Source organism: Scomber japonicus, chromosome 17 (genome assembly GCF_027409825.1).
Source record: "Scomber japonicus isolate fScoJap1 chromosome 17, fScoJap1.pri, whole genome shotgun sequence".
Classification (NCBI taxonomy): domain Eukaryota; kingdom Metazoa; phylum Chordata; class Actinopteri; order Scombriformes; family Scombridae; genus Scomber; species Scomber japonicus.
The window spans coordinates 6352697-6370846 of record NC_070594.1 but is presented as its reverse complement, the minus strand read 5'-3'; the positions used below and the strand labels follow the sequence as shown (position 1 = coordinate 6370846).

General features: G+C 39.6%; 1 protein-coding gene across 1 annotated transcript; it reads right to left on the bottom strand.

Moving 5' to 3' along the window:
• Positions 1-4926: 4926 nt before the first annotated feature.
• cebpz (CCAAT enhancer binding protein zeta) lies at positions 4927-17808 on the bottom strand. The gene is made up of 17 exons (XM_053337575.1): positions 17588-17808; positions 15391-16898; positions 14027-14258; positions 13356-13530; positions 13171-13259; positions 11902-11955; positions 11607-11709; positions 11406-11462; positions 11164-11230; positions 10258-10364; positions 9269-9329; positions 8834-9042; positions 8127-8162; positions 7839-7934; positions 7641-7708; positions 6874-6955; positions 4927-5487 (listed from the first exon to the last, which is right to left on the bottom strand). The coding sequence occupies exons 1-17, from the start codon at positions 17786-17788 to the stop codon at positions 5330-5332; spliced, it is 3303 nt and encodes a 1100-aa protein (XP_053193550.1). The 5' UTR covers positions 17789-17808; the 3' UTR covers positions 4927-5329.
• Positions 17809-18150: the final 342 nt, after the last annotated feature.

Sequence of the window (18150 nt, the reverse complement as noted above, 5' to 3'; positions counted from 1 at the left end):
GAAAATGTTTTCACATTTTAAAAGCGTTGCAGGAACTATTTTAAATACAGCAGAAGACAAGAAGCGTGTTGTGGTCTTAGTGGTGAGTCACTGTAGACATTCACCCTGAACTCTAATATCTCATTCAGTATGTGCATAGATATTTTAAATATGTGAGATACCACATACTACAAAAAGTTAACGTACAAGTGAGGAAAAATAGACTGAAGCCAAAATGAGGAGGGGACACTTTGCTCATGACACGTAGTAGATAGTCTATTTCTGCATTATGAGAGCCAAGAGCGTGAGAAGAAGACAGAGAGAAAGACAGACAAGTATGATGGTTGAACTCAGATGGATTAAAATGTGTTTGTTTCTCATACTGGGGCTTCAGTTTACAGGTAAGATACAAAACTCTCCTTTATTACCAATAGTAGTTTATTAAATCTTAATTTTACCGAGACAGTGAAATAAGCTGTTTGTTCTTTAATATTCACACTACAGTCATATTCTTATTTCAGTTCATTTATCACATTTCTGTCTCAAATTCTCAACAGCAGTAACTGAACAAACTGTCCTCTTCATCACTGTCAGAGATGGAGATGAAGCCACTTTGTCCTGTGAAACTGTGATGACTGATCAGGATAAATGTGACAGAACTTCCTGGATCTTCAGTGGTTCAAGAAAAACAGCATCAGTAGAGCTGATTAAACTTGGGCAGATTGGTGAAAATGCCAAAGCTAAATCAGACAGACTGAGTGTTACAGCGGACTGTTCTCTGGTTATAAAGAAGATCACAGTTGAGGATGTTGGTCGTTACATCTGCAGACAGTACGTCAGATCAGGACGACAACAAGGTCTAGGCTCTCTGGTTTTTCTCTCTGTTGTTAGCAGTGAGTATTTACATCATAATGTTTTCAGATCAAACTGTCTTGCTAGAACAATATACTGAAACATTACAATAATTATGATTACAGTGATGAAGTTAATTTTACTCTTATCTTCACCAGTGACTGAACATAAGAACACTGATAAGGTGAAGTTAAACTGCTCTGTGTCGACATATGATGAGTGCAGACACACAGTGAAGTGGCTGTATAGAGGAAGTGATATAAATACCAGAGAGGCATAGATATCACAGTCTACCTGTTCAGCCACTGTGGTGTTTTTGACTTCTCATTTTATTTACACACCAAAGTTGTTGAAGTGTGAAGTCACAGATCTCAACAGTGGAAAAGTGCAGCTGTATAACTTCAAACGTCAAAATGAATCGTTGTATAGTCACTGCAGGTGATATACATGAGGTGTTGCAGTTGTACGTTTCTTATTCTGTTCATTCATCCAGGAAATGAAAAGTAAGAAGCAGCTTCAAAAACTTTACACATTGTCCATTCCATAACAGAAATATAGCAATGTTTTATTTGTTAGTAAGTGAAATGTTTAAAGTGGCCTTATTTATTATTCATCAACAGGAGTTGTGAATGTAATTTATAAGCATTTATGAGATTTGTTTAAGAATCATTCAGCTGCTGTGTTTGTTAGTGTCATTTTTTTAAAATCACCCTTTTCATCAAATTTCTTATTTAAATGTAATTTTGGTATTTGAATTGTAATTTTTTGCTGAGACGACACTTTTCATATCATGAATTTCTTCTCATTTAGTCACAGCAAATAGTCAACAATGCATTTTTTCTGACATTAAAGTTTGTTGGTTTTAATTTAATCTGTCAGGTGAGGCTGCAACAACAGAACCTGAAACAACAGCAACACAAGAAGGTGAGTTGCAAAGTCACTCGTATGTATTCAACATTTTAGGTCAGAGATGGCAATAAAGTCACTTTATCTCACATACCTTTCAGGGACTCCGTTCTCTCCAGTTTGGTGGTTGTTCATCGCTGTGGCTTCAGCAGCACTCATAGTAGCTGTTGTTCTTATGGTGGCCACCAGATGGAAGAACACTACAGGTGAGAAAGTCCACAGATTAAACTTTTTTTTTTTTTTAAACCTGGATTTCCAGTGTTCAATCTAAAGTCGACTCTCTCTTTTGTCCTTCAGGGAACAACACACAGATGATTCAGGGACTGAGTTTAAACCCTGCAGTGACTCAGTCTGGTTTAGAAACCAGTCAGGACACGGTGAGATCACAAACTTCACACAGTACAACATTACACTTACTTATATTTCCGCCCTAAAATGACAGAAACTCTTGAGTCTAACTGCAGTTTGCAAGATATAAAAAGATTGCAACTAGAATTGAATTGAACTAAAGAGGTGGAAGATTGAGTCCATATAAATCCAGATGTTACTGAGCAGCCATCATGTTGTCTTCACTGTGTAGGTTGATCCTGAAGAAGGAGTTTCCTCCGCCTTTGTCACCTTCACCTAAGAGACCAGCATTAAAGCCAGGGTAAGCTGAGTGTTTGGTTATACTGCTATAAAGGAAAAGAAAAGTTCCATCAGGATGGAGAAAGATCCTGATGTCCCAGCTCCTGTTGAGTTATGTTGAGTTTTGCTATTTCATGTTATTATGTGTCATTTATGTGTGATGTTGTTTCCCTTTTGTTCCCCAGGCTCGTGGTGATGATAGTGGTGATGCAGTGACCTACAGCACTGTGAAAGCTTCCTCCTCTTCTGCCGGAGCCTCCACTGATCCCAGCAACCTCTACGCTACTGTCAACTAACCCAAAAAATAAGAGACCACAGTATAGTTACAGCTCCTCTCATGACTTTTCTGTTCATATTCATAACGATCAATTACATTTAGCTAAATTCATATTATCACAGTGTTCATATCATTGCATTTAATTTATAATGGATTAATAACATTGCTGACTTGAACCAAATGAGTGGTGTCACCTTTTAGTGTCAAATAATAAAATAATATAACATCTCAATGAGTTGCAAAAGTGAGATTCAAACAGGTTGTGGATTCATTGTACAGTTTTAGAGTTGCTTCTTTCATACTTTTTAAGGAATTAAAAATTATATATTGTATGAGAAATATTAGCTATACACAATATTCAATAAAACAAATACAAACACATTATTCTTCTTGCTGTTTTTTGTGTGTAAGGCAGACACCACTGAGCATGTGCAGGAACTTGCTTCTGTTACAGTTTCATTAGCTTGTTGTGCTTCATATCACAACCTCTTCACTTCATACTAAAGTTCTTTGAGAAGTTTACAGCGTAGTTGTAATGTAAAATCTAAAATGATAAGTGTAATGGAGAAATTTAAACATGACCTACTTCTATTTTTTGATGATTGCAAACTGTTGACCCCTCAGTAGGTTATTAGTGATGACTGATTCATGTACACACTTCTGGGACAAACACAGAGCAGCAAGCACACCAGTTATCATCAGAAACATACTGCTGGGGTCTCACTGGTGATTTTCAGAGATTACCTTATACTTCTATTTCTTGATGATTGCAAACTGTTGACCCCTCTCTTCCTCTCTGTCCTGTCTGTAACCCCTTGACCCTTGAAAACACTGCCCAGATGGTAGGGTTCCTGTTTTTGAAGAAGAAGTGTTCAATCCGGTGACCCGACCTTTTAACAGCAAGTCTGGTCAAAACCAACCTTGTTCCATTTTTTAATATAGGAATCAAAATTACCTAATTATGTACCCTATCCTATAAAAGAAAACCTGTTTCTCCTTTTTCTTTGTTTTGCAGACTGCATGGTGCTCTGTATGACTATTTGACCTCTTGATGCAAAGATAATAAAGACTCATAAAGACATCTAACTTTCTTTAAAATTATTTCAGATTCTCTTCAAGTAGGGTTTTCTTTTCATTCCAGCTTCTCGTTGATTGATGAAAGTTTTGAGCAGTTTTGCTGCTTCCTGAGCTTGCCTCGCCTCACCTCACTTGCACATTTGATTGTTGAATTACTTCACATATATTTTATTATGACATTGAATATATTTTACTGATTCATTTCTACTTTAGATAGGTTTTAGTTTAGGCTTAACACCCTTTTGCTTGGAGGGATTTTTTAAAAACTTGTCTTTCAGGGTGCTACGGAAGGGAAGGCGTTCCCAGGCTCAGAAGCAGCGCTGGAGGTAGGTCAAGGATCCAGAACACCCCCCGCCCCCCCGCCCCCAACAACATGTGTATGACCAGAAATGTTGTAGATGGCATTGTCCGGATGCCAAAGTCTGACCACCTCTCCTTTGGCATCATGTTGACTCCGGGGGCCTGTGCGTTTCATATCCGTGTATTGAGGTTCTACACGCCGTAGTTCCCCGTACTCCGTCAGGCATATCGCCATGTAGCTGCTCGTATGGGTATGTGAAAAGATTTAAGTTTCATACAGCTAATTGAGAAAATATCTTGCATAAAAAGCACATATTAAATTTTAGTAATTTATATAAAGTCATAATACATGTATGTATATCATGATGACTCATCCTTTTTTTTTTTCTTTCTCTTTTTCAAGGTGTGAGGTACTTCTTCAGAGCTACGGAGGACTTCACCACGAGCAATCTGGAGCTGTGGAGCAAGGATGGTGTAAGTACAATATTTGTGTGTGGAACAAAAGTTTGATTGTTGTCATTAAGACTTCAGGACATGGCAGACACTAACTGAAAGTATAACTTTTTTTGTGTTTTTGTTATCTTATTACTGCAGGTCCACCTGAGTGATAGTGAGGGGATGGGTATCTTCGTTCGGTTGCTCTCTTCTGCTGCTACGGAGCAACTGAGGACACCAGCAGCCTCCCAGGTCTCTCCCAGGCCATCACCTCCAGTTAGGAAAGTCCTTCCTAAACTGGTTGTGAGGGAGAGCTCCCCTACTCCACCTGCACCTGACCCCTCTGAGTGGAGGACCATTGGACAGGGTAATTGATGCATATTATAATGCGTGCTTGAGACTTAAAATACGGTATGATGGTGTGATGTGAACATGTGATCATTTCTATCGTAAATAAAAGCAAAACGTCAGAAAACAACAACTTTAATTTCCGTTGATATATATTTAAGCTTCATAACACAGAAGCAGTATGAATAATATTACAGACTTAAAGTCGATTCACGAAAGAAAAAAAAAAATCTGTTGGAGCAACGTAATGTCCCCGTATAACAAAGTCTTTTTTTAATTTTACAAAAAAGATATTAAACACGGCTTCTCTTCAGATCATGTCGTGAAGATTTCATCAGCTGACTGGATCTGAAAACGAGTTTCTGCTCTGTTTCCTCCCACTTTACTACCGGTCCAACGAGTGGGCCGGAGTCTACGGCATCCGAGAGAGATAGAGAGAGAGAGAGAGTGACCATGAAGCCTGAGCGGCCACACGGGACTTAGAGATGTCCGTCATTTTACAGTCCACACAATAACGAACAGCAGCTACTACTTTCTCTTCTTGTTCCCGAACATTTTGCTTCCCGCCCTGGCTCGGCCGAACGTCTTCTTCTTGTTAAACGTGGCTTTCTTTCGGCGCATTGTCTTTACGTCGCGGCCTTGGATCCAGTCGTCACGCTGAGACTCCCACTTGAGCTGCTTCAGGCCTGAAAGGAGCGACACGAAATGTTAGAAAGTCAAATAGAGGACTTAAATCTGTCTTAAGGCGATATTTACACGGACATGATGGACGACAAAATCCACATACGGTTAATTTAAACTACAAAAAAATACATACAGTCAAGCCCGAAATTATTCATACCCCTGGCAAATTTTGTTTTGACTTAAAGTTACTTTTATTCAACCAGCAAGTTGTTTTTTGACCGGAAGTGACACAGGCGTCTCCAAGAAGATAAAAAGACGATGTACAAAAGGCATCATTGTGGTAAAAAAAATATTTCAGTCAGCTTTTATTTACATTTGAACAAAAAGTGGCATGTCCAAAAGGGGTATGAATAATTTCGGGCTTGACTGTATATATAAAAAAGTTTCAGTCTTACACATAAAAGGGTTTCCTAATGTGAGAACAGAAGGTAATTTGACTATTATGTGTTTTTTTAAAAAGATTTTGTTGGCATAGACGCCTTTATTTATCAGTAGACCGACAGGAAACATGGGAGAGAGAGGGGGGGGTGTGTGACATGCAGCAAAGGACCTCCGATCGGGATTCAAACCGGGCTCGGCTGCGTATATGGCATGCGCTCTAACCACTCGACCACCTGCGCGCCGACTATTATGTGTTTTTGACTACATTTTTTCATATTACGGAAAGTACACATCTCGTAATATTCATTCGAGTCAATCTCTCAGCCTTAATTTATTCATGTAGTAAGTGTTTAATAACTTCTCCACAGAGGCAAAATCAGCTTCAAACATTACTGGTATCCAGTTGACTTCATAAAAATATTTCATATTTTGAAAAGCAAACTTAAGACCTATCTTTTTAATATGGCTTTTAATTGAACTCTATTTAATTATCAATCTGTCTTTTATTATATGTTTTAGTCTGTTTTACTACTTGGACTATTCTTCTCTCTTCCTAAGCCAACCTTTATGTCTGGTTTTACTTCATCACTTTTACTCTTAGTTGTTTTTTATTTTATTTTCTCTTTTCTTTACCCCCTCCTAACTTCTTCCCACTTGTCACATCATCTGTTGAGTGCTCACAAGAGTAGTAATGGTTGTTAATAGACACTAATACACACTTATATCTGATAACAGCTACATCATAGTGTTATAAACTATTTATTGACTGATTATATGCTAAATGGGGGATTTTTAAGGCAGTGAAGCTAGAAAAGGACATTTTCTCCCTTCTCTTGTTGTGTTGGTTTGTTTCTTTGTCATCAAACATAAAACACAGCACCTTTTAGTCTATAATAATATTAATCATCTTCAAGTTGTGTTGCTGTAGTCTTGACCTTTAATATTTCTGTTCCAGTGTGAGATATAAAAGGCGTAAACCGGCTCAGGTGACTCAGACTCTGACTTACCTGCTTTGTCTTTGTTGGCCATGGCGTTCAGTCCGATGCTGTCAAACTTGGAGCCGGCGTTCTCATCCAGCAGGGAGCCAAACTGAAAAACACCACACAGTTTTTTAACTAAAACATCATTTTTAAATCCAATACACTTGTTTTTATGTTATATGTTAAAAACACACAAAATGAGTCTCTGGCTGAATGTTGGGGGACTTTTGGTATCAAAAGAGGGTTTTTATGAGTCTACAGGTTTCTATCAACCCAAGTACAGCTGAATGATTGATCAACTGATCAATTGATTAATCTGCAACTGTTTTGACAATCAATAAATCATTTGAGTTACTTTTAAATGAAATTGGCTGGTTACAGCTTTTCAAATGTAAAGATTTGAAGCTTTACTTGTCATATGAAACTGAATGCGTGTTTTGGACTTGTGATTGAGATGATTGTCAGTCAATTGATTAGTTGATTGACAGAAAATCAAACTGCCAACCCTTTTAGATAATTGATTTATTATTTTGAGACATTTTAAAAAGTGTTCTGGTTCCTGGACTGCTGGTTGGGTCAAGTTGTGTTTATCCATCTTATCACATGTCCATCTATCAAAGACTATACATGTTATTATTCTAAGAAGGGGGCAAGTAATGTAAAGTTTCCCTCTAGTCAGATACGTTTTCTTTAACCTAAGACATTAAACCTTCTGCAGGTAGATTTTAAAGTCGTCTTCATCTGAACTATTTCAGTTGTGGAACTAAAAGTTTCAGGTTTCTTTTCATCCTCACCTCCTCAGCAGAAGCAAACACAGCTCGATCATTTCCTTTCTTCTTCTTCTTCTTTCCCTCTTTCGAACCTGTGAGAAGGAGAAGCACACAAATAAAACAACTTGAGTCATTCAACAGTCAAACATCACAGTGTTTAAAGTGGAGGAGGATTATTCAGGAAGCAATATAAGAAATATAAAAGTTAAACTCTGTATTAACCTAAAGATCCGGAGAAGTCGAGCTCCTCTGAGGATTTCCTCTTCCCCTTCTTGGCACGAGGAGTGATGTCTGGAGTTTCCATCTCTTCATCTGAATCTGCAAAGAATAATTTTTTATTTAATCATTTAGTGCAGAAAATATTGAATTCATAATCTCACGTAAGAGAAAAAAGGTAGCTGATGTTTAACATATTTTAAAAACGACACTATTCTGTATAATAAAGAGCGTGTTTGATCCGCTCTGAGTCACAGGATGCAAAGTGTGATGAAGGTTTGAATGTAAACTCACCATCAAACGCACCATCGTCATCCTCCAGCTCAGGAACTGAAAGAAAAGTAAATGAATAAGAGATTTAAATGTGTGTTTGGCATCTTTTCTCCCGTCACACTCACTCAACCTGAACAAGAGCGCATACAAAAATATTCACTGACAACACTTCAAGATTTCAAGTACAGCTGCAATGATGTCGATGTGTTTTTAATTTTCCTTTATCCTATTTTATCTAATTTTATTTTTCTTGTTTTCTTTCAAATGTTGTGATTCTTTGCTTTTATGAGAAGCACTTTGTGTCACATTTTATGCATTAATTTGGTAACAGAAATTAAGTTTTATCATGATTATTGTATTTAATCAATTGGTCAATGATTTTGATAATTGATTAATCGCTTTCGTCAGCAAAAACAACAACCTGAAGCTGCAATTTCAACCATTTGTGAGGATTTGCTGCTTTTCTTTAGTCTCATTCAACAGTAAATTAATTATCTTTGGATAAAACTCAACTTCAGGACATCAGCTTGGGTTTAAAGACTTCATGATAATTCAAATACATAATACAAAATAATTGGCAGATTGATTGATATTAGAGCTGCAATGTTTAGTCGATCAAATCTGACTTGTTTGTAGATTAACTGATAATAAAATATAATCCTGTAGCGCTAAGTGATAAGCAAATTAGTCCCAATTTTAAGGAAGGTACATTTTTTTATGTTCCTTACTTTCATCATCGTCATCATCATCATCTCCATCTCCGCCCCCGTTAATGTCCATGAACGTCCCTCCTTCGTCCTCCAGCTCATCTCCGAAGTCTTCCTCGTCCATGCTGCCCAGAGACATTTCCTCATCGTCCAGGTCGTCCAGGTCCGAGTCGTCTGCGTCCGAGTCTGACTCCTCTCCGCCTTTCTTAACTTTTTTAGTCTTCACATTACTGAGAAACATCGAGAGGAAACAGAACGAGGAGATGAGATGGTGTTAAAGTCCATAAATCAATAGATAGACTGAGATTTTAACTTTAAACAAAGATCAGAGTCTGTCGCAGCTCTCTGAGGCTCATTTTACACTCAACTGTTGAATGGATGCAAAATGTCGAAAACAGAATATAAAATGATTCAGGTAGTAAAACATAAAAAAAAGCTCATAATGTATCTGCTCACCCAGCAAAGTCCAGATCATCAGCTGCCAAATCAGTGAAGTAAGAGTCTCCCTCACAGGTATCTGTTCCAACACAGTCAGAGAAGTTAGAAACTCATAGAAACAACTTTTAGTCATTATTAGGGCCCGAGCAATGACCAGCACGGAGACCTATTGTATCTGTAAACCGACATGCATTGGGGGGGGGGGGGGGCGTTCATCGATGCTTGCAGCTTTAATTATTATTATTATTTTTTCACAGAGCTACTAAAGAAAAAGTTACAAGTCCAGAAAAACACACGTTACTTCTCTATCTACCTGCGTTATCCTTCAAAACATAGTATTATTCATTATCACTTTTTTACTTTAACCCTCCTGTCGTCCTCCCGGGTCAAATTGACCCCATCTGTTTTGACTCTTCCTTCCTTCCTCCCTTTCTTCCTCCTTCCTCTCTCTTTCCTCCTATCCTTCTTTCCTCCCTCCCTCCTCCTTTCCTTCACTCCTTCCTACCTTTCCTTTCTTCTTTCCTCTGTCCTTCTTTCCTTCCTTCCTCCCTCCCTCCTTTCTTTCCTTCCCCCCTTCCTTCTTCCTCACTCACTCCCTTCCTTCCTCCCTCCTTCTTCCTCCCTTCCTTCCTTCACTCCTTCCTACCTTTCCTTTCTTCTTTCCTCTGTCCTTCTTTCCTTCCTTCCTCCCTCCCTTCCTCCTTTCTTTCCTTCCCCCCTTCCTTCTTCCTCACTCACTCCCTTCCTTCCTCCCTCCTTCTTCCTCCCTTCCTTCCTTCACTCCTTCCTACCTTTCCTTTCTTCTTTCCTCTGTCCTTCTTTCCTTCCTCCCTCCCTCCCTTCCTCCTTTCTTTCCTTCCTCCCTTCCTTCTTCCTCACTCACTCCCTTCCTTCCTCCCTCCTTCTTCCTCCCTTCCTTCCTTGACTCGAGGACAACAGGAGGGTTAATGTAGTTTTATCTCAAAAAACCCAAATACAACAGATTCTTTTAGTCTCTCCAGACTCACCGAGTATTTTCTCAAACTCGTCATCGTCCACGTCCTCCAAGCTCTCGTTGTCGTCGTCAGCTCGCGGCCGACGGAGCTGCTTCTCCTGCTGACGTTTCTTAAAGAAGCTGCGGAGAGTCGAGGAGATAAATAAGATCAATAAACTGCCTCGAATCACTGAAGGGAGAAGCATTTTGTCCAAAAATGTGAGTTAAGGCATTAAACACAGAACACAGGAGGGATGCAGATTATTAAGTATTGATTATTAAGTGATCATTTTCATATCAGGTGTAGATCTCAATAAGTCAAATTTACTCCTCAAGACTAATTAAATTTTCTTTGGAATGACATTTAAATGTAGTGCAAAATCAAAAATGAGGAATAAAGCTTTAAAAACATGTTTAAAACCAGGTTGAAATGGTTTCTTGATAAATCTTCACTTCATTCAAACTCAGATTGTTGCCTGTGTTTGGTTTGTTCTCCTGATATCAACTACTTCTAAGTAGGCATGGGATGGTAACTGTGTTGAAGGTATACCATGATATCAAAAAGCCACGATAACCGAAACCGCCAATTTTTCTGTCATACCGTTCCTAACTCTAAGGTATGAGCTGTTTTTAGTCTGGTCAAAGACAGGAAGTGCAGGTCAGAAATCCCTCAGGTGGTGCAGCTGCAGCGTAGAGTATCACGACCCCTCACACTGTCATTACAGATTCAGGTTAAATTAACATGTCTGTCTTTATTTTTCTTCCTTTTAGGAACATTTTAGAACTGTAATCACAATATCGCCATACCGTGAAACACTGATATTTTTTCTTATGGTTATCATACCACCAGAATCTCATACCGGCCCATGCCTACTTCTAAGACACATGCTGGACGTTGCCTTCATTTCAATTCTTATTTCTTCTTTCCGTTCAGACTCACCGATGGAAGAAGATTTCATCAACAGGGATCTGACTCTCGTCTTTAGCCAGAAACTCGTCACAGTTCACTGAGAGAGAGAGAAAGACAAGTTAATTTCACCAGTTCAACAACTGAATGAAGAGATGAAACCGCAGAACTGACAACAGATGGGGGATCAAACCTGTTATTTATTACTTCAATTTAAAAAAAGTTAATGTTCTTTTTAAGAGTCTTTTAGTTTGTTTGTGATGTTTAAAACTCACCTGGTAGATAGTGGAGAGGTAATCTCTGTTTGGGCACAGCGGCAGCGTCTGTGTTTTCTGGGAAGTCAAAAACTCAAATTAAGATTTTTCCAAACCAAATATTCTTGATTTAATTGCTTGGATCTGTAGATTTGACTCATGGTTGAATCTGTGGATTAATAATCACGGAATGAAAACATGGTAAAAATCTGTGTGTATTACGTTTTCCCTTCAGCTGTTTGGGGTTTCTGAAGACGAATCGATCCAAGAAGCGGATGAGGGTGAAGTCATTCAGAGGATCACCAGAGTAATGGATGAATCCTCCCTGTGGAAACAAAAATAAGATATATAGACAGCTGATAGAAGCTCAAACAGGGTTTAATTCAAGTTCTTTACAAGCTAAGACACTTCCTGATGATCTATAAACTGACAGGTGTTATAATATACAGATTAAGAAGTTGTGTTTCTATATGACACAGTTTGACTTCAAGTTAAAAGAAAAGTTAAAAGTTTTTACCTCCAGGATGGTTTTTGCAAACAGCGACACTGACGGGTGGAAGTGCAGAGTGAGCTGCAGAGGAACAAACAACAGAGACAACAGTTACACTTCCCTTATAGTTTCCAGTCTCATCAATAATACCAACTCACATAGATACAGTCATTTAACCCTCATGTCGTCCTCTAGGGTCAAAATTGACCCCGTCTCTCTCTTGACTGTTCCTTTTTTCCTCTTTCTTTAATTTTTCCTTTGTTCTTCCCCTCCTTCCTTCTTTCTTTGCTCCTTCACTTCTTTCCTTCTCTCCTTCCTTCTTCTTTTCCTCCTTCTTTCTTTCCTCTCCTTACTTCCTTCTTTCCTCTTTTCCTCCTTCCTTTGTTACTTCCTTCCTTCCTATTTTCCTCCTCCTTTCCTCTTTTCCTCCTTCCTTCCTTCTTTCCCTCCCTCCCTCCCTCTTTCCTTCCTTCCTTCCTTCCTTCCTTCCTTCCTTCCTTCCTTCCTTCCTCTGAGGACAACCGGAGGGTTAATATGAGTATTTCAAAATGTCTCACAGTTAAGAGAGTGTAGAGTACATTAAATATAAAAGGCCATAATTTAATTTTAACTCTGTTGTCTTCACAAATCTGCTATGATATCCAACTTATTAATGTAATTTATTTAATAATAATAATAATAATAATAATAATAATAATAATAATACTAATGATTAAGTCTTTCATGCATTTAAATTATATACAATATGAAAATACAATCGTGACAATAATATTCAACTACATTTATTTACAGTAATTTAACTCTCCTGGGTTAAAATCAACCAGGTTTGGTTTGACCGACTTAAAAAATATAAGGTATAAATTATTAGTATTATTCTGTATTAGACCTTTTTAGCCTTTTATAGGGCATATTATGGTCAATGGGCCTCATTTAAATAAATTAGACCTTGTTTTTGAGTTAACAGCTGTTGTCCTGAGTCACATTTGACCCAAAGACAGGAAGATTTAAGTAAGTAGTAGTAGAGTAAGAAGTTAAGTATTCAGTCTTATTAAACTACATTAAGCTGCTTGTAATTATGTCATGATGAGATAATTAAACTTTAACTGAAACCAAAGATATTGTATTTAATGTGTAAAGCTTCAAACCAATCAGGACATTGCTTTATAATCAGTTCAGGTTGTTTTCCACATTTTAGTCACCAATAATCAATAATGAGCACCATTAGAGTTGACCTGATCATTCTAATAGGTTATTGATAGCAGGCTGATCGATGAGCTGACAGTGTTCGTGTCTCACCCTCTGTAGTTCCCATAAGGTCGTGTGGTCGGCGCCGCAGAATAACGGGTTTCTGTGCAGCGGGTCGTAGCTCTGCAGGCTTTTCCCTCCTGGTGAAACAGGAAGTCAAAATCTTTAACACTCAACCCTGAACTCTTGATTCATTTTCATTTTTGATCGTTTTAAATCATTTTAAAAAGACAAACCTTCCAAGTTCTGGTGATGTACCCATGATGCCGTGGGTTTGACTTCCTCCGCCGGTGCAGCACTCACACCTTCCTCCTCTACTTTGTCCGCATCCACAAAGCGCTCCTCTTCATCATCATCATCACCATCCTCATTTTCCTCGGCAAGATCTTTGAACGCTTCCTCCTCTCCGTCCTGAGTGAACGCAGCAGAAAGACGTTTAAAAATGAAGGAAATCTTTGCCTTATTGATTCCCAGTAAGTTTCAGCTTTTAATTATAATTGATTACCAATAAATTATATATAATATTAATTACAATTCAATTAATATTCACATTTTTCATAAGGAGCAGATTAGTGTCAAGTGATTTTCTTCTAGATTTTAAGCCTTCATGCATTTACAAGTTTGATTTTCCTGCTGCATGATATTCAAATACTAAAAGAGTTAAAGTAAAAGTAATTGATTTATCATTTAATCACTGCATCTCTATATCAGATGTGTCTATATAGACTATTTTGGAATGTAAATAGTGTTTTTAAAATCAGATATTCACCCAGATGTGTTATAAATGTCTGTGTATTTGATTTTTTATATATTTTTAAAGGTGTAGAAATATGGAAGAAGTCAAAATTATACATAAAATATATATAGTATGAAACATTTAAGCTAGTGGTGGTGATGTCGCTCTCACCCCTTCCTCCTGCAGAATCATCTTGAGGCTCGGTTTGGCCTTTATGACCTCCGACACCAGGAAGAGCGCTCCGGAGGCGAAGCTGGCGTTCTGCTCGGCGCTGACCTGCAGCAGACGCTTCACGAAGGCTTTGACCCGCCGCAGCACGATGTCGGCCTTCAGGGACTTATACAGCAGGTTGAGGAACATGCTCTGTCTGGAGGACGACGTCAGCCCCGGGTCCAGCAACTTCCTGCAGAGAAGAAGAAGAAGAGGAAGAGATTAAGACTTTAAACCTCAAATATCCAGTTTCTTTTCATTTCAGCGTGTTTGAAAGTAACAGATTAATCAGCGTGTTCATTTCTCTTCTTCCTCCAAATTCAAGCTGACATATTTGGTATATTTGGGAACTTTAGATCTTTACATGAATTTAAATTTATGTTTTATGTTTAAAGGACAAGTTCACAACTCTCTTAATTTAAGATTTAGTCTTTTTTAGTGGAAGCAGAAGTGTGTCTGGAGCTTAAATGATGATACTGAGATGATTTCTGCTGAATTTTTTGCAACCATGTGGAATTGTTTTGTGTGTTTTGATGACCTTATTCTTTTAAATCTAACTTTGTTGTATTACCTTTAATTTTATACCACTGCTTTTCTTCATTTCGGTGTTATAATTAGTTATGCTGCAGAGATTGTTGAAGCAACTATTTAAAAAAAGGACGGATGCCCATTTTTTCTATTATAACACATTCAAAGGGAGTAGGCTAAACAATGCTGTAATCATTCCTGGAACAAAAACATAGAGAGCAGTCTTACAAATTTCTTTTTTTTTTAAAAAACCACACACACACACACACACACACACACAGGTAATATCTGTTGGAATACTTTGGATTTGTGATTAATTGTTGGTATTTTAAAATCACTTATTGCTGAACTATCTGAGATATTCCCACTATTTTCTCAAATTCTCCGACTTTCGCTGCTTTCCAGAAATTCAATGACCAACAATAACATGATCCTTTCTAATTGGGGCAGCTGAGGCTCAGGAGGAAGAGCAGGTCGTCCACTAATTGGAAGATTGGCGTTTCGACTCCCGGCTCCTCGAGGCTGCATGTCGATGTGTTCTTGGGCAAAATGCTTACTCACAAATTGCTCCTGATGACTGCGCCAATGGTTTATAAATGTATGTCATCAGTGTGTGAATGTGTGACGTGCAAGTGTAAAAACCTCTTTGATTGGTCAAAAGACTATAAAAGTGCTACATCAGTACAGTCCATTTATCTTCACGAAAGGAAAAAGGGAGAACAGTTATTGTAAGAGGAATATAATCATGATCCTGACCGCGACAGCAGATGTTGACGAGGTCCGGTTCGTGTTCTTACCTGTACAGAGCGACGTAGTACCGATCCGAGACGCTCTGCTGGGAGTCCATCACCTGGAACAGCAGCATGAGCGCCTGCACGGCCGTGTTGAACTTCACCACATGAACCACTTTGAACAGCGTGTCCAGCTGCTCCTTCACCTTCTCGTCTCCGGCGCCGGCGTAGGGATACGCCCTGTTCACGCCCGACAGCAGCACGCTCAGCATCTTTGACTCGATGTCCTTCTTCTTCACGCAGGCGCGGAAAAACGAGAAGTAGATGGTGATGAGCTTGGCGGCGAGCTCGGCCTCGTCGTGGCTCAGCATCACCTGGCTGAGGAAGCAGACGGAGTAGTACTGCGCCTTCGGGCTGATGTTGGGTCGGAACATGAGCCGCTCCACCTCGCAGCAGACCACCACCTTCATGTTGGGGTGTTTGTGCAGCAGCGTCTCCAGCAGGTACGACGCTTTGGCCGCCGTCTTGTACTCGGGGTCGCCCAGCTTGTTGACCACCTGCATGAGCAGCGCCCTCTCCTGCTCCGGCCGGTTGCACAGGAGCTCGTGGGCGGTGGCGAGCGCCTTCGCCTTGGTGGCCGCCACCGTGTCGTGAGCTACAGTGTCCAGAGTCGCCACAAACTCGGCCACGTGGTGTTTCAGCAGGTGCTCAAAGTACCAGAGGACGAGGCGGCGGTCTCGGGCGTCACGGTTGCCACTGGCCCGCTCCTCCAGCTGGTCAAACGGGTGCTGGGCGAAGGGGCGGAGCTTCCTGTTGTCCGGCAGCAGGTCGGACAGCAGCAGCTCTCGCAGCGTGTCCAGAGCCATCAGACCCATCCGCCGGCTGCCTTTCTTCTTCACCATGGCAACAAGGTTCTCCACGTGCTCCACCATGTGCACCGGAGCGTCCTGGATCAGCAGCGTCATGGCCGCCATCCTGTCAGCCAGAACACCAGAGGAAACCACCGTCTTCATCCAGCCGGAGTTGGCTCCTTTCCGCAGACTCTTCTGGCTCTTGTAGAGGGCGACCTCGGCCTCAAACAGCTGCTGGGCGAGCGTCTTGTACTGGGAGACCAGTGAGGGATCCTGCTGCTCCGTCGAGCCCTCGGTGGTGTAATCCAGGTCGAACCATTTCCCTCCGGGTTTGATGAGCAGGACAAGCCGCTGCTGGAACTCAAACACATTCGCATTCTGTTTCGCCTTTTTCCCGGCGGCGATCTGAGTGTCTTTAACCTTCTTCTCCTTCTTCTTCTCTTGTTGCTGCTCGTTTGTTACTTTCTGCTGAGAGCTGGACGCTTTCTCCTCAGCTGGAGCTTTCTTCTCTTTGGCTTTTTTACTTTCCTTCTCGGCAGCGTCGTCGTCGTCGTCGCCCTCGGGCTCGTCTGCGATCACCTGCTGTCCGGACAACGCTCGGATTCCCAGTTTGGTGATGAATTTCTCCAGCTCGCCATCCTCCAGGTCGTCTATGGCTCCCTGCTTGCCTCCGTCCACGAGCTCGTCGTTGTCGTTCAGGGCGGCGAGGAGGATGTAGTCGGCCTGCGGACCAATAAGAGAAGAAGAAAAGCATAAGAAAAGACTATAGAAACCACAATTCTCAAATGTTAATTAACAAAACAAGTCTCAGAACTAAATTATAAATGTCTTCTCGTTTATTTCCACTTCTCGAAAAGATGTATTAACCCATTTAACTTATTTGATGTAATTTCGCTTCATTTTCTTAATTTATTTCTGCCAAATTTAGTTTGGAGGTGAAACAATTAACATCAAATCATCACATTTACAAAGCTGAAACCAAATAATTGTGACTTTAAAAAAAAAAGTACTTTAAAATGACTGAAAATGACTAATAGATTAATTTAATATTTGGCAACTAATCAATTAATGCTTATAGCTCTATTATAAACTGACCTTTGACTCAAGGAAGTGGTAATTGACATTTTATAGGCTAAAATATTTAATTATATAACAAAATAATTCACATATTTTCCATTTAACTCCTCTAGTTGAACTCAAACATGTGTTAAAACTAAAACTTAAAGTAAAAATTCATTTTCAGTGAAAAACTGCAGAGCTGACAGTTTACACCAACATTACACACGTTTACGAGACATTTATCTAATAAGTGTTTACACCTGCATTAAAATACACTCCATACATTTGTTAAAGAGTGTGTAAGATGTCATTTTATGTTTGTAGATGAAGCCTGAACTCCTGGAGAAGCTCACCTGTGTTCCTCCCAGCTTTAAAACCTCCTCCAGATTGAACTCTTCCTCCGCTTTCTTCCCTTTATCTTGTCCTCCATTAACTGTTGAATCCTCCTCTTCCTCCCCGCTGCCATTCTCGGCCTCCGGGTCTTCATCTTCGGGCTGAAATGTCACTTTACTGGTCGCTTTGGACCTTTTGCGGATCTTGTTTTTCGCTGCCATGCTGCTTCGAGCATGAGGATGAAGACGTGACCCGGAAGTGAAGGTGACGTCGCGTGGCGTTTCCGTAATTTTATTTTATTTTAATTGTATTTATTTTTTAATATGTGTTATTTTTGCTTGAAAAACTAAGTGTTAGCACATATATTTATATAAAGTGTTAACGTTATTTTATTTTATTTTTTTTATAAATATTGTAAATACCAGAGTTCAGAGGTCTTTATCATCCAATCACAATCACGCTTCTGGACTACGTCACTGCTGGTCGTCCAATCAGAGAGTTTGTTGTCCTGCGCGGTGTTAAGCGTGACTTTATAAGACCGGAAACGCTTATGATATGTTAACAATAAAATATAATTAAAAAA

Coding starts and splice junctions, on each gene's coding strand:
- cebpz (XM_053337575.1), bottom strand. CDS start 17,788: ATGGCAGCGAAAAACAAGATCCGCAAAAGGTCCAAAGCGACCAGTAAA. Junction 8,163..8,833: donor TGATGATGACGATGATGAAA/GTAAGGAACATA, acceptor CTTTTCTTTCAG/TTCCTGAGCTGGAGGATGAC. Junction 5,488..6,873: donor GGCCAACAAAGACAAAGCAG/GTAAGTCAGAGT, acceptor CGCTCCTTTCAG/GCCTGAAGCAGCTCAAGTGG.